At 44.5% G+C, this 21287-nt stretch overlaps 1 protein-coding gene across 1 annotated transcript in view; it reads right to left on the bottom strand.

The window, feature by feature from the left end:
- gpc3 (glypican 3) overlaps positions 1–21287 on the bottom strand; it is a 425503-nt gene that overhangs the window by 151740 nt on the left and 252476 nt on the right. The window contains exon 6 of the mRNA XM_045724105.2: positions 20574–20685. Within this exon, the coding sequence (XP_045580061.1) occupies positions 20574–20685 (112 nt within the window). The remainder of the gene's footprint in view (positions 1–20573; positions 20686–21287) is intronic.

Raw genomic sequence — 21287 nt, 5'->3', positions numbered from 1 at the left:
GTATACATTTCCTGGTGTCTCTATGTCCTGATGTATCTATGTCCCGATGTGCCCTGATGTCTCTATGCCATGATGTCTCTATGTCCTGATGTCTCTTTGTGCTGATGTCTTTATGTCCTGATGTCTCTATGCCCTGATGTGCCCTGATGTCTCTATGTCCCCTGATGTCTCTATGTCCTGATGTCCCCTGATGTCTCTATGTCCTGATGTCTCTATGTGCTGATGTCTCCATGTCCTGATGTCTCAATGTCCTGATGTCTCAATGCCCTGATGTCTCAGTGTGCTGATGTCGGCTGATGTCTCTATGTTCTGACGTCTCTATATCCTGATGTCCCCTGATGTCTCTATGCCCTGATGTCTCAGTGTGCTGATGTCTGCTGATGTCTCTATGTCCTGATGTCTCTACATCCTGATGTCCCCTGATGTATCTATGTCCTGATGTCTGCTGATGTCTCTATGTCCTGATGTCTCTATATCCTGATGTCCCTTGATGTCTCAATGTCCTGATGTCCCCTGATATATCTATGTCCTGATGTCCCCTGATGTCTCTATGTCCTGATGTCTCCATGTCCTGACGTCCCCTGATGTCTCTATGTCCTGATGTCGCCTGATGTATACATTTCCTGGTGTCTCTATGTCCTGATGTATCTATGTCCCGATGTGCCCTGATGTCTCTATGTCCTGATGTCGCCTGATGTATACATTTCCTGATGTCTCTATGTGCTGATGTCTCTATATCCTGATGTGCCCTGATGTCTCTATGTCCTGATGTCTCCTATTCCTGATGTGTCTATGTCCTGATGTCTCTATGACATGATGTCTCTATGTGCTGATGTCTCTATATCCTGATGTGCCCTGATGTCTCTATGTCCTGATGTCTCCTATTTCTGATGTGTCTATGTCCTGATGTCTCTATGACCTGATGTCTCTATGTCCTGATGTCTCTATGTCCTGATGTCTCTATATCCTGATGTCTCTATATCCTGATGTCTCTATGACCTGATGTCTCTATGTCCTGATGTCTCTATGTCCTGATGTGCCCTGATGTCTCTATGTCCTGATGTCTCTATGTCCTGATGTCTCTATGTCCTGATGTCGCTATGTCCTAATGTCTCTATGACCTGATGTAGCTATGTCCTAATGTCTCAATGTGCTGATGTCTCTATATCCTGATATGCCCTGATGTCTCTATGTCCTGATGTCTCTATGTCCTGATGTCTCTATGACCTGATGTGCCCTGATATCTCTATGTCCTGATGTCTCTATATCCTGATGTGCCCTGATGTCTCTATGTCCTGATGTCTCTATGTGCTGATGTCTCTATGTCCTGATGTCTCTAAGTGCTGATGTCTCTATATCCTGATGTGCCCTGATGTCTCTATGTCCTGATGTCTCTATGTCCTGATGTCTCTATATCCTGATGTGCCCTGATGTCTCTATGTCCTGATGTCTCTATGTCTTGATGTCTCTAAGTGCTGATGTCTCTATATGCTGATGAGCCCTGATGTCTCTATGTCTGCATGTCCCCTGATATATCTATGTCCTGATGTCCCCTGATGTCTCTATGTCCTGATGTCTCCATGTCCTGACGTCCCCTGATGTCTCTATGTCCTGATGTCGCCTGATGTATACATTTCCTGGTGTCTCTATGTCCTGATGTATCTATGTCCCGATGTGCCCTGATGTCTCTATGCCATGATGTCTCTATGTCCTGATGTCTCTTTGTGCTGATGTCTTTATGTCCTGATGTCTCTATGCCCTGATGTGCCCTGATGTCTCTATGTCCTGATGTCTCTATGTCCTGATGTCCCCTGATGTCTCTATGTCCTGATGTCTCTATGTGCTGATGTCTCCATGTCCTGATGTCTCAATGTCCTGATGTCTCAATGCCCTGATGTCTCAGTGTGCTGATGTCGGCTGATGTCTCTATGTTCTGACGTCTCTATATCCTGATGTCCCCTGATGTCTCTATGCCCTGATGTCTCAGTGTGCTGATGTCTGCTGATGTCTCTATGTCCTGATGTCTCTACATCCTGATGTCCCCTGATGTATCTATGTCCTGATGTCTGCTGATGTCTCTATGTCCTGATGTCTCTATATCCTGATGTCCCTTGATGTCTCAATGTCCTGATGTCCCCTGATATATCTATGTCCTGATGTCCCCTGATGTCTCTATGTCCTGATGTCTCCATGTCCTGACGTCCCCTGATGTCTCTATGTCCTGATGTCGCCTGATGTATACATTTCCTGGTGTCTCTATTTCCTGATGTATCTATGTCCCGATGTGCCCTGATGTCTCTATGCCATGATGTCTCTATGCCATGATGTCTCTATGTCCTGATGTCTCTTTGTGCTGATGTCTTTATGTCCTGATGTCTCTATGCCCTGATGTGCCCTGATGTCTCTATGTCCTGATGTCTCTATGTCTTGATGTCCCCTGATGTCTCTATGTCCTGATGTCTCTATGTCCTGATGTCCCCTGATGTCTCTATGTCCTGATGTCCCCTGATGTCTCTATGTCCTGATGTCTCTATGTGCTGATGTCTCCATGTCCTGATGTCTCAATGTCCTGATGTCTCTATGCCCTGATGTCTCAGTGTGCTGATGTCTGCTGATGTCTCTATGTCCTGATGTCTCTACATCCTGATGTCCCCTGATGTATCTATGTCCTGATGTCTGCTGATGTCTCTATGTCCTGATGTCTCTATGTCTTGATGTCCCCTGATGTCTCTATGTCCTGATGTCTCTATATCCTGATGTCCCTTGATGTCTCAATGTCCTGATGTCCCCTGATATATCTATGTCCTGATGTCCCCTGATGTCTCTATGTCCTGATGTCTCCATGTCCTGACGTCCCCTGATGTCTCTATGTCCTGATGTCGCCTGATGTATACATTTCCTGGTGTCTCTATGTCCTGATGTATCTATGTCCCGATGTGCCCTGATGTCTCTATGTCCTGATGTCGCCTGATGTATACATTTCCTGATGTCTCTATGTGCTGATGTCTCTATATCCTGATGTGCCCTGATGTCTCTATGTCCTGATGTCTCCTATTTCTGATGTGTCTATGACCTGATGTCTCTATGTCCTGATGTCTCTATGTCCTGATGTCTCTATGACCTGATGTGCCCTGATATCTCTATGTCCTGATGTCTCTATATCCTGATGTGCCCTGATGTCTCTATGTCCTGATGTCTCTATGTCCTGATGTCTCTATATCCTGATGTGCCCTGATGTCTCTATGTCCTGATGTCTCTATGTCTTGATGTCTCTAAGTGCTGATGTCTCTATATGCTGATGAGCCCTGATGTCTCTATGTCTGCATGTCCCCTGATATATCTATGTCCTGATGTCCCCTGATGTCTCTATGTCCTGATGTCTCCATGTCCTGACGTCCCCTGATGTCTCTATGTCCTGATGTCGCCTGATGTATACATTTCCTGGTGTCTCTATGTCCTGATGTATCTATGTCCCGATGTGCCCTGATGTCTCTATGCCATGATGTCTCTATGTCCTGATGTCTCTTTGTGCTGATGTCTTTATGTCCTGATGTCTCTATGCCCTGATGTGCCCTGATGTCTCTATGTCCTGATGTCTCTATGTCCTGATGTCCCCTGATGTCTCTATGTCCTGATGTCTCTATGTGCTGATGTCTCCATGTCCTGATGTCTCAATGTCCTGATGTCTCAATGCCCTGATGTCTCAGTGTGCTGATGTCGGCTGATGTCTCTATGTTCTGACGTCTCTATATCCTGATGTCCCCTGATGTCTCTATGCCCTGATGTCTCAGTGTGCTGATGTCTGCTGATGTCTCTATGTCCTGATGTCTCTACATCCTGATGTCCCCTGATGTATCTATGTCCTGATGTCTGCTGATGTCTCTATGTCCTGATGTCTCTATATCCTGATGTCCCTTGATGTCTCAATGTCCTGATGTCCCCTGATATATCTATGTCCTGATGTCCCCTGATGTCTCTATGTCCTGATGTTTCCATGTCCTGACGTCCCCTGATGTCTCTATGTCCTGATGTCGCCTGATGTATACATTTCCTGGTGTCTCTATTTCCTGATGTATCTATGTCCCGATGTGCCCTGATGTCTCTATGCCATGATGTCTCTATGCCATGATGTCTCTATGTCCTGATGTCTCTTTGTGCTGATGTCTTTATGTCCTGATGTCTCTATGCCCTGATGTGCCCTGATGTCTCTATGTCCTGATGTCTCTATGTCTTGATGTCCCCTGATGTCTCTATGTCCTGATGTCTCTATGTCCTGATGTCCCCTGATGTATCTATGTCCTGATGTCCCCTGATGTCTCTATGTCCTGATGTCTCTATGTGCTGATGTCTCCATGTCCTGATGTCTCAATGTCCTGATGTCTCTATGCCCTGATGTCTCAGTGTGCTGATGTCTGCTGATGTCTCTATGTCCTGATGTCTCTACATCCTGATGTCCCCTGATGTATCTATGTCCTGATGTCTGCTGATGTCTCTATGTCCTGATGTCTCTATGTCTTGATGTCCCCTGATGTCTCTATGTCCTGATGTCTCTATATCCTGATGTCCCTTGATGTCTCAATGTCCTGATGTCCCCTGATATATCTATGTCCTGATGTCCCCTGATGTCTCTATGTCCTGATGTCTCCATGTCCTGACGTCCCCTGATGTCTCTATGTCCTGATGTCGCCTGATGTATACATTTCCTGGTGTCTCTATGTCCTGATGTATCTATATCCCGATGTGCCCTGATGTCTCTATGTCCTGATGTCGCCTGATGTATACATTTCCTGATGTTTCTATGTGCTGATGTCTCTATATCCTGATGTGCCCTGATGTCTCTATGTCCTGATGTCTCCTATTCCTGATGTGTCTATGTCCTGATGTCTCTATGACCTGATGTCTCTATGTCCTGATGTCTCTATGTCCTGATGTCTCTATGTGCTGATGTCTCTATATCCTGATGTGCCCTGATGTCTCTATGTCCTGATGTCTCCTATTTCTGATGTGTCTATGTCCTGATGTCTCTATGACCTGATGTCTCTATGTCCTGATGTCTCTATGTCCTGATGTCTCTATATCCTGATGTCTCTATATCCTGATGTCTCTATGACCTGATGTCTCTATGTCCTGATGTCTCTATGTCCTGATGTGCCCTGATGTCTCTATGTCCTGATGTCTCTATGTCCTGATGTCTCTATGTCCTGATGTCGCTATGTCCTAATGTCTCTATGACCTGATGTAGCTATATCCTAATGTCTCAATGTGCTGATGTCTCTATATCCTGATATGCCCTGATGTCTCTATGTCCTGATGTCTCTATGTCCTGATGTCTCTATGTCCTGATGTCTCTATGACCTGATGTGCCCTGATATCTCTATGTCCTGATGTCTCTATATCCTGATGTGCCCTGATGTCTCTATGTCCTGATGTCTCTATGTGCTGATGTCTCTATGTCCTGATGTCTCTAAGTGCTGATGTCTCTATATCCTGATGTGCCCTGATGTCTCTATGTCCTGATGTCTCTATGTCCTGATGTCTCTATATCCTGATGTGCCCTGATGTCTATGTCCTGATGTCTCTATGTCCTGATGTCTCTAAGTGCTGATGTCTCTATATGCTGATGAGCCCTGATGTCTCTATGTCCTGATGTCCCCTGATATATCTATGTCCTGGTGTCCCCTGATGTCTCTATGTCCTGATGTCGCCTGATGTATACATTTCCTGGTGTCTCTATGTCCTGATGTATCTATGTCCCGATGTGCCCTGATGTCTCTATGCCATGATGTCTCTATGTCCTGATGTCTCTTTGTGCTGATGTCTTTATGTCCTGATGTCTCTATGCCCTGATGTGCCCTGATGTCTCTATGTCCCCTGATGTCTCTATGTCCTGATGTCCCCTGATGTCTCTATGTCCTGATGTCTCTATGTGCTGATGTCTCCATGTCCTGATGTCTCAATGTCCTGATGTCTCAATGCCCTGATGTCTCAGTGTGCTGATGTCGGCTGATGTCTCTATGTTCTGACGTCTCTATATCCTGATGTCCCCTGATGTCTCTATGCCCTGATGTCTCAGTGTGCTGATGTCTGCTGATGTCTCTATGTCCTGATGTCTCTACATCCTGATGTCCCCTGATGTATCTATGTCCTGATGTCTGCTGATGTCTCTATGTCCTGATGTCTCTATATCCTGATGTCCCTTGATGTCTCAATGTCCTGATGTCCCCTGATATATCTATGTCCTGATGTCCCCTGATGTCTCTATGTCCTGATGTCTCCATGTCCTGACGTCCCCTGATGTCTCTATGTCCTGATGTCGCCTGATGTATACATTTCCTGGTGTCTCTATGTCCTGATGTATCTATGTCCCGATGTGCCCTGATGTCTCTATGTCCTGATGTCGCCTGATGTATACATTTCCTGATGTCTCTATGTGCTGATGTCTCTATATCCTGATGTGCCCTGATGTCTCTATGTCCTGATGTCTCCTATTCCTGATGTGTCTATGTCCTGATGTCTCTATGACATGATGTCTCTATGTGCTGATGTCTCTATATCCTGATGTGCCCTGATGTCTCTATGTCCTGATGTCTCCTATTTCTGATGTGTCTATGTCCTGATGTCTCTATGACCTGATGTCTCTATGTCCTGATGTCTCTATGTCCTGATGTCTCTATATCCTGATGTCTCTATATCCTGATGTCTCTATGACCTGATGTCTCTATGTCCTGATGTCTCTATGTCCTGATGTGCCCTGATGTCTCTATGTCCTGATGTCTCTATGTCCTGATGTCTCTATGTCCTGATGTCGCTATGTCCTAATGTCTCTATGACCTGATGTAGCTATGTCCTAATGTCTCAATGTGCTGATGTCTCTATATCCTGATATGCCCTGATGTCTCTATGTCCTGATGTCTCTATGTCCTGATGTCTCTATGTCCTGATGTCTCTATGACCTGATGTGCCCTGATATCTCTATGTCCTGATGTCTCTATATCCTGATGTGCCCTGATGTCTCTATGTCCTGATGTCTCTATGTGCTGATGTCTCTATGTCCTGATGTCTCTAAGTGCTGATGTCTCTATATCCTGATGTGCCCTGATGTCTCTATGTCCTGATGTCTCTATGTCCTGATGTCTCTATATCCTGATGTGCCCTGATGTCTCTATGTCCTGATGTCTCTATGTCTTGATGTCTCTAAGTGCTGATGTCTCTATATGCTGATGAGCCCTGATGTCTCTATGTCTGCATGTCCCCTGATATATCTATGTCCTGATGTCCCCTGATGTCTCTATGTCCTGATGTCTCCATGTCCTGACGTCCCCTGATGTCTCTATGTCCTGATTTCGCCTGATGTATACATTTCCTGGTGTCTCTATGTCCTGATGTATCTATGTCCCGATGTGCCCTGATGTCTCTATGCCATGATGTCTCTATGTCCTGATGTCTCTTTGTGCTGATGTCTTTATGTCCTGATGTCTCTATGCCCTGATGTGCCCTGATGTCTCTATGTCCTGATGTCTCTATGTCCTGATGTCCCCTGATGTCTCTATGTCCTGATGTCTCTATGTGCTGATGTCTCCATGTCCTGATGTCTCAATGTCCTGATGTCTCAATGCCCTGATGTCTCAGTGTGCTGATGTCGGCTGATGTCTCTATGTTCTGACGTCTCTATATCCTGATGTCCCCTGATGTCTCTATGCCCTGATGTCTCAGTGTGCTGATGTCTGCTGATGTCTCTATGTCCTGATGTCTCTACATCCTGATGTCCCCTGATGTATCTATGTCCTGATGTCTGCTGATGTCTCTATGTCCTGATGTCTCTATATCCTGATGTCCCTTGATGTCTCAATGTCCTGATGTCCCCTGATATATCTATGTCCTGATGTCCCCTGATGTCTCTATGTCCTGATGTCTCCATGTCCTGACGTCCCCTGATGTCTCTATGTCCTGATGTCGCCTGATGTATACATTTCCTGGTGTCTCTATTTCCTGATGTATCTATGTCCCGATGTGCCCTGATGTCTCTATGCCATGATGTCTCTATGCCATGATGTCTCTATGTCCTGATGTCTCTTTGTGCTGATGTCTTTATGTCCTGATGTCTCTATGCCCTGATGTGCCCTGATGTCTCTATGTCCTGATGTCTCTATGTCTTGATGTCCCCTGATGTCTCTATGTCCTGATGTCTCTATGTCCTGATGTCCCCTGATGTCTCTATGTCCTGATGTCCCCTGATGTCTCTATGTCCTGATGTCTCTATGTGCTGATGTCTCCATGTCCTGATGTCTCAATGTCCTGATGTCTCTATGCCCTGATGTCTCAGTGTGCTGATGTCTGCTGATGTCTCTATGTCCTGATGTCTCTACATCCTGATGTCCCCTGATGTATCTATGTCCTGATGTCTGCTGATGTCTCTATGTCCTGATGTCTCTATGTCTTGATGTCTCTATGTCCTGATGTCTCTATATCCTGATGTCCCTTGATGTCTCAATGTCCTGATGTCCCCTGATATATCTATGTCCTGATGTCCCCTGATGTCTCTATGTCCTGATGTCTCCATGTCCTGACGTCCCCTGATGTCTCTATGTCCTGATGTCGCCTGATGTATACATTTCCTGGTGTCTCTATGTCCTGATGTATCTATGTCCCGATGTGCCCTGATGTCTCTATGTCCTGATGTCGCCTGATGTATACATTTCCTGATGTCTCTATGTGCTGATGTCTCTATATCCTGATGTGCCCTGATGTCTCTATGTCCTGATGTCTCCTATTTCTGATGTGTCTATGACCTGATGTCTCTATGTCCTGATGTCTCTATGTCCTGATGTCTCTATGACCTGATGTGCCCTGATATCTCTATGTCCTGATGTCTCTATATCCTGATGTGCCCTGATGTCTCTATGTCCTGATGTCTCTATGTCCTGATGTCTCTATATCCTGATGTGCCCTGATGTCTCTATGTCCTGATGTCTCTATGTCTTGATGTCTCTAAGTGCTGATGTCTCTATATGCTGATGAGCCCTGATGTCTCTATGTCTGCATGTCCCCTGATATATCTATGTCCTGATGTCCCCTGATGTCTCTATGTCCTGATGTCTCCATGTCCTGACGTCCCCTGATGTATCTATGTCCCGATGTGCCCTGATGTCTCTATGCCATGATGTCTCTATGTCCTGATGTCTCTTTGTGCTGATGTCTTTATGTCCTGATGTCTCTATGCCCTGATGTGCCCTGATGTCTCTATGTCCTGATGTCTCTATGTCCTGATGTCCCCTGATGTCTCTATGTCCTGATGTCTCTATGTGCTGATGTCTCCATGTCCTGATGTCTCAATGTCCTGATGTCTCAATGCCCTGATGTCTCAGTGTGCTGATGTCGGCTGATGTCTCTATGTTCTGACGTCTCTATATCCTGATGTCCCCTGATGTCTCTATGCCCTGATGTCTCAGTGTGCTGATGTCTGCTGATGTCTCTATGTCCTGATGTCTCTACATCCTGATGTCCCCTGATGTATCTATGTCCTGATGTCTGCTGATGTCTCTATGTCCTGATGTCTCTATATCCTGATGTCCCTTGATGTCTCAATGTCCTGATGTCCCCTGATATATCTATGTCCTGATGTCCCCTGATGTCTCTATGTCCTGATGTCTCCATGTCCTGACGTCCCCTGATGTCTCTATGTCCTGATGTCGCCTGATGTATACATTTCCTGGTGTCTCTATTTCCTGATGTATCTATGTCCCGATGTGCCCTGATGTCTCTATGCCATGATGTCTCTATGCCATGATGTCTCTATGTCCTGATGTCTCTTTGTGCTGATGTCTTTATGTCCTGATGTCTCTATGCCCTGATGTGCCCTGATGTCTCTATGTCCTGATGTCTCTATGTCTTGATGTCCCCTGATGTCTCTATGTCCTGATGTCTCTATGTCCTGATGTCCCCTGATGTCTCTATGTCCTGATGTCCCCTGATGTCTCTATGTCCTGATGTCTCTATGTGCTGATGTCTCCATGTCCTGATGTCTCAATGTCCTGATGTCTCTATGCCCTGATGTCTCAGTGTGCTGATGTCTGCTGATGTCTCTATGTCCTGATGTCTCTACATCCTGATGTCCCCTGATGTATCTATGTCCTGATGTCTGCTGATGTCTCTATGTCCTGATGTCTCTATGTCTTGATGTCCCCTGATGTCTCTATGTCCTGATGTCTCTATATCCTGATGTCCCTTGATGTCTCAATGTCCTGATGTCCCCTGATATATCTATGTCCTGATGTCCCCTGATGTCTCTATGTCCTGATGTCTCCATGTCCTGACGTCCCCTGATGTCTCTATGTCCTGATGTCGCCTGATGTATACATTTCCTGGTGTCTCTATGTCCTGATGTATCTATGTCCCGATGTGCCCTGATGTCTCTATGTCCTGATGTCGCCTGATGTATACATTTCCTGATGTCTCTATGTGCTGATGTCTCTATATCCTGATGTGCCCTGATGTCTCTATGTCCTGATGTCTCCTATTTCTGATGTGTCTATGACCTGATGTCTCTATGTCCTGATGTCTCTATGTCCTGATGTCTCTATGACCTGATGTACCCTGATATCTCTATGTCCTGATGTCTCTATATCCTGATGTGCCCTGATGTCTCTATGTCCTGATGTCTCTAAGTGCTGATGTCTCTAAGTGCTGATGTGCCCTGATGTCTCTATGTCCTGATGTCTCTATGTCCTGATGTCTCTATATCCTGATGTGCCCTGATGTCTCTATGTCCTGATGTCTCTATGTCATGATGTCTCTAAGTGCTGATGTCTCTATATGCTGATGAGCCCTGATGTCTCTATGTCCTGATGTCTCTATGTCCTGATATCTCCATGTCCTGATGTCTCTATGTGCTGATGTCTTTATGTCCTGATGTCTCTATCCTGATGTCCCCTGATGTCTCTATGTGCTGATGTCTCTATGACATAATGTCTCTATGTGCTGATGTCTTTATGTCCGATTGTCTCTATGTCCTGATGTCCCCTGATGTCTCTATGTGCTGATGTCTCTATGACCTGATGTGTTTATGACCTGATGTCTCTATGTCCTGATGTCTTTATGGCCTGATGTCTCCATGTCCTGATGTCTCTATGTCCTGATGTCCCCTGATATCTCCATGTCCTGATGTCTCTATGTCCTGATGTCTCTATGTGCTGATGTCTCTATATCCTGATGTGCCCTGATGTATCTATGCCCTGATGTGTCTATGTCCTGATGTCTCTATGACCTGATGTCTCTATGTCCTGATGTCCCTATGACCTGATGTCTCTATGTCCTGATGTGTCTATGTGCTGATGTCTCAATATCCTGATGTCTCCTGACATATCTATGTCCTGATGTCCCCTGATGTATCTATGTCCTGGTGTATCTATGACCTGAAGTCTCTATGTCCTGAAGACCCCTGAGGTATCTATGTGCTAATGTCTCTTTGACCTGATGTTCCCTTATGTCTCTATATCCTGATGTCTCTATGACCTGATGTCCCCTGATGTCTCTATGTCCTGATATCTCCATAACCTGATGTGTTTATGACATGATGTCTCTATGTCCTGATGTCTTTATGACCTGATGTCTCCATGTCCTGATGTCTCTATGTCCTGATGTCTCTATGACCTGATGTCCCATGATGTCTCTAAGTGCTGATGTCTCTATGTCCTCATGTCTCTATGTCCTGATGTCCCATGATGTCTCTAAGTGCTGATGTCTTTATGACCTGATGTCTCTATGTCCTGATGTCTCTATATCCTGATGTCTCTATGTGCTGATGTCTCTATGACATGATGTCTCTACGTCCTGATGTCTCTATGTCTTGATGTCGCTATGACCTGATGTCCCCTGATGTCTCTATGTCCTGATGTCTCTATGTCCTGATGTCACCTGATGTCTCTATGTGCTGATGTCTCTATGTGCTGATGTCTCTATATCCTGATGTGTCTATGTCCTGATGTCCTGATGTCCCCTGATGTCTCTATGTCCCCTGATGTCTCTATGTCCTGATGTCCCCTGATGTCTCTATGTCCTGATGTCTCTATGTGCTGATGTCTCAATGTCCTGATGTCTCTATGCCCTGATGTCTCAGTGTGCTGATGTCTGCTGATGTCTCTATGTCCTGATGTCTCTACATCCTGATGTCCCCTGATGTATCTATGTCCTGATGTCTGCTGATGTCTCTATGTCCTGATGTCTCTATATCCTGATGTCCCCTGATGTCTCAATGTCCTGATGTCCCCTGATATATCTATGTCCTGATGTCCCCTGATATATCTATGTCCTGATATCCCCTGATGTCTCTATGTCCTGATGTCTCCATGTCCTGACGTCCCCTGATGTCTCTATGTCCTGATGTCGCCTGATGTATACATTTCCTGGTGTCTCTATGTCCTGATGTATCTATGTCCCGATGTGCCCTGATGTCTCTATGCCATGATGTCTCTATGTCCTGATGTCTCTTTGTGCTGATGTCTTTATGTCCTGATGTCTCTATGTCCTGATGTCCCCTGATGTCTCTATGTCCTGATGTCTCTATGTCCTGATATCCCCTGATGTCTCTATGTCCCCTGATGTCTCTATGTCCTGATGTCTCTATGTGCTGATGTCTCCATGTCCTGATGTCTCAATGTCCTGATGTCTCTATGCCCTGATGTCTCAGTGTGCTGATGTCGGCTGATGTCTCTATGTTCTGACGTCTCTATATCCTGATGTCCCCTGATGTCTCTATGCCCTGATGTCTCAGTGTGCTGATGTCTGCTGATGTCTCTATGTCCTGATGTCTCTACGTCCTGATGTCCCCTGATGTATCTATGTCCTGATGTCTGCTGATGTCTCTATGTCCTGATGTCTCTATATCCTGATGTCCCTTGATGTCTCAATGTCCTGATGTCCCCTGATATATCTATGTCCTGATGTCCCCTGATGTCTCTATGTCCTGATGTCTCCATGTCCTGACGTCCCCTGATGTCTCTATGTCCTGATGTCGCCTGATGTATACATTTCCTGGTGTCTCTATGTCCTGATGTATTTATGTCCCGATGTGCCCTGATGTCTCTATGTCCTGATGTCGCCTGATGTATACATTTCCTGATGTCTCTATGTGCTGATGTCTCTATATCCTGATGTGCCCTGATGTCTCTATGTCCTGATGTCTCCTATTCCTGATGTGTCTATGTCCTGATGTCTCTATGACCTGATGTCTCTATGTCCTGATGTCTCTATATCCTGATGTCTCTATGTGCTGATGTCTCTATATCCTGATGTGCCCTGATGTCTCTATGTCCTGATGTCTCCTATTTCTGATGTGTCTATGTCCTGATGTCTCTATGACCTGATGTCTCTATGTCCTGATGTCTCTATGTCCTGATGTCTCTATATCCTGATGTCTCTATGACCTGATGTCTCTATGTCCTGATGTCTCTATGTCCTGATGTGCCCTGATGTCTCTATGTCCTGATGTCTCTATGTCCTGATGTCTCTATGTCCTGATGTCTCTATGTCCTGATGTCGCTATGTCCTAATGTCTCTATGACCTGATGTAGCTATATCCTAATGTCTCAATGTGCTGATGTCTCTATATCCTGATATGCCCTGATGTCTCTATGTCCTGATGTCTCTATGTCCTGATGTCTCTATGTCCTGATGTCTCTATGACCTGATGTGCCCTGATATCTCTATGTCCTGATGTCTCTATATCCTGATGTGCCCTGATGTCTCTATGTCCTGATGTCTCTATGTGCTGATGTCTCTATGTCCTGATGTCTCTAAGTGCTGATGTCTCTATATCCTGATGTGCCCTGATGTCTCTATGTCCTGATGTCTCTATGTCCTGATGTCTCTAAGTGCTGATGTCTCTATATGCTGATGAGCCCTGATGTCTCTATGTCCTGATGTCTCTATGTCCTGATATCTCCATGTCCTGATGTCTCTATGTGCTGATGTCTTTATGTCCTGATGTCTCTATCCTGATGTCCCCTGATGTCTCTATGTGCTGATGTCTCTATGACATAATGTCTCTATGTGCTGATGTCTTTATGTCCTGATGTCTCTATGTCCTGATGTCCCCTGATGTCTATATGTGCTGATGTCTCTATGACATAATGTCTCTATGTCCTGATGTCTCTATGTCCTGATGTCTCTATGACCTGATGTGTTTATGACCTGATGTCTCTATGTCCTGATGTCTTTATGGCCTGATGTCTCCATGTCCTGATGTCTCTATGTCCTGATGTCTCTATGTCCTGATGTCCCCTGATATCTCCATGTCCTGATGTCTCTATGTCCTGATGTCTCTATGTGCTGATGTCTCTATATCCTGATGTGCCCTGATGTGTCTCTGCCCTGATGTGTCTATATCCTGATGTCTCTATGACCTGATGTCTCTATGTCCTGATGTCCCTATGACCTGATGTCTCTATGTCCTGATGTCTCTATGTGCTGATGTCTCTATGTCCTGATGTCTCTATGATCTGATGTCTCTATGTCCTGACATATCTATGTCCTGATGTCCCCTGATGTATCTATGTCCTGGTGTATCTATGACCTGATGTCTCTATGTCCTAATGTCTCTTTGACCTGATGTTCCCTTATGTCTCTATATCCTGATGTCTCTATGACCTGATGTCCCATGATGTCTCTATGTCCTGATGTCTCTATGTCCTGATGTCTCTATGTCCTGATGTCCCATGATGTCTCTATGTGCTGATGTCTCTATGTCCTGATGTCTCTATGTCCTGACGTCCCATGATGTCTCTATGTCCTGATGTGTCTATGTCCTGATGTCTTTATGACCTCATGTCCCCTCATGTCTCTATGTCCTGATATCTCTATGACATGATGTCTCTATGTCCTGATGTCTCTATGTCCTGACGTCCCATGATGTCTCTATGTCCTGATGTGTCTATGTCCTGATGTCTTTATGACCTCATGTCCCCTGATGTCTCTATGTCCTGATATCTCTATAACCTGATGTGTTTATGACATGATGTCTCTATGTCCTGATGTCTTTATGACCTGATGTCTCCATGTCCTGATGTCTCTATGTCCTGATGTCTCTATGACCTGATGTCCCATGATGTCTCTAAGTGCTGATGTCTTTATGACCTGATGTGTCTATGTCCTGATGTCTCTATATCCTGATGTCTCTATGACATGATGTCTCTACGTCCTGATGTCTCTATGTCCTGATGTCTCTATGGCCTGAATTCTCTATGTCCTGATGTCTTTATGACCTGATGTCTCCATGTCCTGATATCTCTATGACCTGATGTCCCATGATGTCTCTAAGTGCTTATGTCTCTATGTCCTGATGTGTCTATGTCCTGATGTCTTTATGACCTCATGTCCACTGATGTCTCTATGTCCTGATGTCTCTGTCCTGAAGTCTCTATGTCATGATGTCTCTATGTCCTGATGTCTTTATGACCTCATGTCCACTGATGTCTCTATGTCCTGATGTCTCTATGTCCTGAAGTCTCTATGTCATGATGTCTCTATGTCATGATGTCTCTATGACCTGATATCTCTATGTCCTGATGTCTCTATATCCTGATGTCTCTATCTGCTGATGTCTCTACGACATGATGTCTCTATGTCCTGGTGTATCAATGACCTGATGTCTCTATGTCCTAATGTCTCTTTGACCTGATGTTCCCTTATGTCTCTATATCCTGATGTCTCTATGACCTGATGTCCCATGATGTCTCTATGTCCTGATGTCTCTATGACATGATGTCTCTATGTCCTGATGTATCTATGTCCTGATGTCTCTATGTCCTGACGTCCCATGATGTCTCTATGTCCTGATGTGTCTATGTCCTGATGTCTTTATGACCTCATGTCCCCTGATGTCTCTATGTCCTGATATCTCTATAACCTGATGTGTTTATGACATGATGTCTCTATGTCCTGATGTCTTTATGACCTGATGTCTCCATGTCCTGATGTCTCTATGTCCTGATGTCTCTATGACCTGATGTCCCATGATGTCTCTAAGTGCTGATGTCTCTATGTCCTCATGTCTCTATGTCCTGATGTCCCATGATGTCTCTAAGTGCTGATGTCTTTATGACCTGATGTCTCTATGTCCTGATGTTTCTATATCCTGATGTCTCTATGTGCTGATGTCTCTATGACATGATGTCTCTACGTCCTGATGTCTCTATGTCCTGATGTCTCTATGGCCTGAATTCTCTATGTCCTGATGTCTTTATGACCTGATGTCTCCATGTCCTGATATCTCTATGACCTGATGTCCCATGATGTCTCTAAGTGCTTATGTCTCTATGTCCTGATGTGTCTATGTCCTGATGTCTTTATGACCTCATGTCCACTGATGTCTCTATGTCCTGATGTCTCTGTCCTGAAGTCTCTATGTCATGATGTCTCTATGTCCTGATGTCTTTATGACCTCATGTCCACTGATGTCTCTATGTCCTGATGTCTCTATGTCCTGAAGTCTCTATGTCATGATGTCTCTATGTCATGATGTCTCTATGACCTGATATCTCTATGTCCTGATGTCTCTATATCCTGTTGTCTCTATCTGCTGATGTCTCTACGACATGATGTCTCTATGTCCTGATGTCTCTATGTCCTCATGTCTCTATGACCTGAATTCTCTATGTCCTGATGTCTTTATGACCTGATGTCTCCATGTCCTGATGTCTCTATGTCTTGATGTCTCTATGACCTGATGTCCCATGATGTCTCTAAGTGCTTATGTCTCTATGTCCTGATGTGTCTATGTCCTGATGTCTTTATGACCTCATGTCCACTGATGTCTCTATGTACTGATGTCTCTATGACATGATGTCTCTATGTCCTGAAGTCTCTATGTCCTGATGTCTCTATGTCCTGATGTCTTTATGACCTGATGTCTCTATGTCCTGATGTCTCTATATCCTGATGTCTCTATCTGCTGATGTCTCTACGACATGATGTCTCTATGTCCTGATGTCTCTATGTCCTGATGTCTCTATGACCTGAATTCTCTATGTCCTGATGTCTTTATGACCTGATGTCTCCATGTCCTGATGTCTCTATGACCTGATGTCTTTATGACCTCATGTCCCCTGATGTCTCTATGTCCTGATGTCTCTATGACCTGATGTCTTTATGACCTGATGTCCCCTGATGTCTCCATGTCCTGATGTCTCTATGACCTGATGTCTTTATGACCTCATGTCCCCTGATGTCTATATGTCCTGATGTCTCTATGACCTGATGTCTTTATGACCTGATGTCCCCTGATGTCTCCATGTCCTGATGTCTCTATGACCTGATGTCTTTATGACCTGATGTCCCCTGATGTATCTATGTCCTGATATCTCCATGACCTGATGTCTTTATGACCTGATGTCCCCTGATGTCTCTATGTCCTGATGTCTCTATGTGCTGATGTCTGATTTCTTTTACTGTATGTTTCTATGTTTTTATGTTTTGTATATAGTAGTTCCGTGTCTAGATGTTGTCGTATGTCTAGATGTATATAATGTTTCCATGTCTAGATGTTGTCCTATGTCTAGATGTATATAATGTTTCCATGTCTAGATGTTGTCGTATGTCTAGATGTATATAATGTTTCTGTGTCTAGATGTTGTCGTATGTCTAGATGTATATAATGTTTCCATGTCTAGATGTTGTCCTATGTCTAGATGTATATAATGTTTCCGTGTCTAGATGTTGTCCTATGTCTAGATGTATATAATGTTTCCGTGTCTAGATGTTGTCCTATGTCTAGACGTTTTAGGGACTATAGATGGAAATGAGCTATTAGCTAAATGTTTTCTCAGTGCTCTGAGACATGTTTCTGTTGTGCATTATAAGTGCCAAATAAACATAATAAATAAATACATGTAGGCAACTTCACCTGGACTGACCTGTTCTATGTTAACCCCAGGTGCAGGTGGAAAATTAGTCTGTCTGTGGAAGTGAGGCTCTGCAGAGTAACCTGCATGCCATATGGCTGAGTCAGAACCAGATAGCTGCAGAGTAACCTGCATTCCATATGGCTGGGTCAGAACCAGATAGCTGCAGAGTAACCTGCATGCCATATGGCTGAGTCAGAACCAGATAGCTGCAGAGTAACCTGCATTCCATATGGCTGGGTCAGAACCAGATAGCTGCAGAGTAACCTGCATTCCATATGGCTGGGTCAGAACCAGATAGCTGCAGAGTAACCTGCATTCCATATGGCTGAGTCAGAACCAGATAGCTGCAGAGTAACCTGTATTCCATATGGCTGGGTCAGAACCAGATAGCTGCAGAGTAACCTGCATTCCATATGGCTGGGTCAGAACCAGATAGCTGCAGAGTAACCTGCATTCCATATGGCTGGGTCAGAACCAGATAGCTGCAGAGTAACCTGCATACCATATGGCTGAGTCAGAACCAGATAGCTGCAGAGTAACCTGCATTCCATATGGCTGAGTCAGAACCAGATAGCTGCAGAGTAACCTGTATTCCATATGGCTGGGTCAGAACCAGATAGCTGCAGAGTAACCTGTATTCCATATGGCTGGGTCAGAACCAGATAGCTGCAGAGTAACCTGTATTCCATATCGCTGGGTCAGATCCAGATACAGTTGAAGTTGGAAGTTTATATACACTTAGGTTGGAGTCATTAAAACTCGTTTTTCAACCACTCCACAAATTTCTTGTTAACAAACTATAGTTTTGGCAAGTCGGTTAGGACATCTACTTTGTGCATGACACAAGTCATTTTTCCAACAATTACTTAAAGATAGATTATTTCACTTATAGTTCACTGTATCACAATTCCAGTGGGTCAGAAGGTTACAAACACTAAGATGACTGTGCCTTTAAACAGTTTGGAAAATTCCAGAAAACGATGTCATGGAATTAGAAGCTCCTGATAGGCTAATTGAGTCAATTGAGTCAATTGGAGGTGTACCTGTGCATGTATTTCAAGGCCTACCTTCAAACTCAGTGCCTCTTTAATGGACATCATTGGAAAATCAAAAGAAATCAGCCAAGACCTCAGAAAAAAAATTAGAGACCTTCACAAGTCTGGTTCATCCTTGTAAGCAATTTCCAAACACCTGAAGGTACCATGTTCATCTGTACAAACAATAGTACGCAAGTATAAACACCATGGGACCATGCAGCCGTCATACCGCTCACGAAGGAGACGCGTTCTGTCTCCAAGAGATGAATGTACTTTGGTGTGAAAAGTGCAAATCAATTCCAGAACAACAGCAAAGGACCTTGTGAAGATGCTGGAGGAAACAGGTACAAAAGTATCTATATCCACAGTAAAACGAGTCCTATATCGACATAACCTGAAAGGCCGCTCAGCAAGGAAGAAACCACTGCTCCAAAACTGCCATAGAAAAAGCTAGACTACGGTTTGCAACTGCACATGGGGACAAAGATTGTACTTTTTGGAGAAATTTCCTCTGATCTGATGAAACAAAAATAGAACTGTTTGGCCATAATGACCATTTTTATGTTTGGAGGAAAAAGGGGGAGGCTTGCAAGCCGAAGAACACCATCCCAACAGTGAAGCACGGGGGTGGCAGCATCATGTTGTGGGGATGCTTTGCTGCAGGAGGGTCTGGTGCACTTCACAAAATAGATGGCATCATGAAAGAGGAAAATTATGTGGATATATTGAAGCAACATCTCAAGACATCAGTCAGGAAGTTAAAGCTTGCAAATGGGTCTTCCAAATGGACAATGACCCCAAACATACTTCCAAAGTTGTGGCAAAATGGCTTAAGGACAACAAAGTCAAGGTATTGGAGTGGCCATCACAAAGCCCTGACCTCAATCCTATAGAAAATGTGTGGGCAGAACTGAAAAAGCGTGTGCGAGCAAGGAGGCCTACAAACCTGACTCAGTTACACCGGCTCTGTCAGGACGAATGGGCCAAAATTCACCCAACTTATTGTGGGAAGCTTGTGGAAGGCTACCCAAAACGTTTGGCCCAAGTTAAACAATTTAGAGGCAATGCTACCAAATACTAATTGAGTGTATGTAAACTTCTGACCCACTGGGAATGTGATGAAAGAAATAAAAGCTGAAATAAATCATTCTCTCTACTATTATTCTGACATTTCACATTCTTAAAATAAAGTGGTGATCCTAACTGACCTAAGACAGGGAATTTTTACGAGGATTAAATGTCAGGATTTGTGAAAAACTGAGTTTAAATGTATTTGCCTAAGGTGTATGTAAAATTCCGACCTCAACTGTAGCTGCAGAGTAACCTGTATTCCATATGGCTGGGTCAGAACCAGATAACTTTACAGAGTAACCTGCATTCCACATGGCTGAGTCAGAACAAGGGGTAGGGGCCAGGCCCAGGGGTAGGGGCTAAGCCCAGAAGTAGGGGGCAAGCCGAGGGGTAGGGGCCAGGCCCAGGGGTAGGGGCCACACATGTGCCCTCCATCAACAGCCTGTTTTGACTGACCTGAGCGTAAACATATGAAAGTACCCATAAACACACACACACACACACACACACACACACACACACACACACACACACACACACACACACACACACACACACACACGACCACCTGGTTGATGTGTTTGAGTTTGTCGATGATCTGGGAGATGACTGGTTCAGGGGCTTTGATCTTAGGGTCAGGGCCATGAGGGTGAGAGCGCTTCACACCTGGGACAGGAAACCTGGAAAGACAGAAAAAGAAAAGAAAAATTGAGTTTGCATCAAATCAATTTTTGAAAAGCTGCCTTGTTCTGTTTGGTGTTTCATAAATCACATGAATGGTATGGTGAACAGTACTTTTGACTACACTCCACAGACTAGTGTCGAATATGAAGCTCTATCGCCATCTAGTGTTGATAAGACGAATAAACGCTCTTCAGACAGGATTTTTAACAATTTAGAAACAAATCACCAATAACTCAAGCTGCATTCATAAGTCAATAATTGAACATTATGTGTAAGATAAGATGTGATGCATGTTCATACGTCATACCCCAATCTATCCTCCAGTCAGTTTACTATGTAGAGTCGTGATAACATTTGATTTGATTTGATAGCCTGAATCACAGAATGGAAAGCCCCAGTTCCAGACGGATAAGATCCTGCAGAGGCGTAGTCGGAGGTAGGTAGGTGGAGTAGGGAGAAAAACATGTTGGAACTCTTCCTCTGTGTTATACTGTACTGAAGCAGTCCAGGTTGGAACACTTCCTCTGTGTTATATTGTACTGACAGAGCCCAGGTTGGAACTCTTCCTCTGTGTTATATTGTACTGAAGCAGCCCAGG

The sequence above is a fragment of the Salmo salar genome, chromosome 09, assembly GCF_965601325.2.
Source record: "Salmo salar chromosome 09, fSalSal1, whole genome shotgun sequence".
Taxonomy (NCBI): Eukaryota; Metazoa; Chordata; class Actinopteri; order Salmoniformes; family Salmonidae; genus Salmo; species Salmo salar.
Note: the sequence above shows the minus strand (reverse complement) of the source record. Positions and strands in the feature narration are given on the sequence as shown.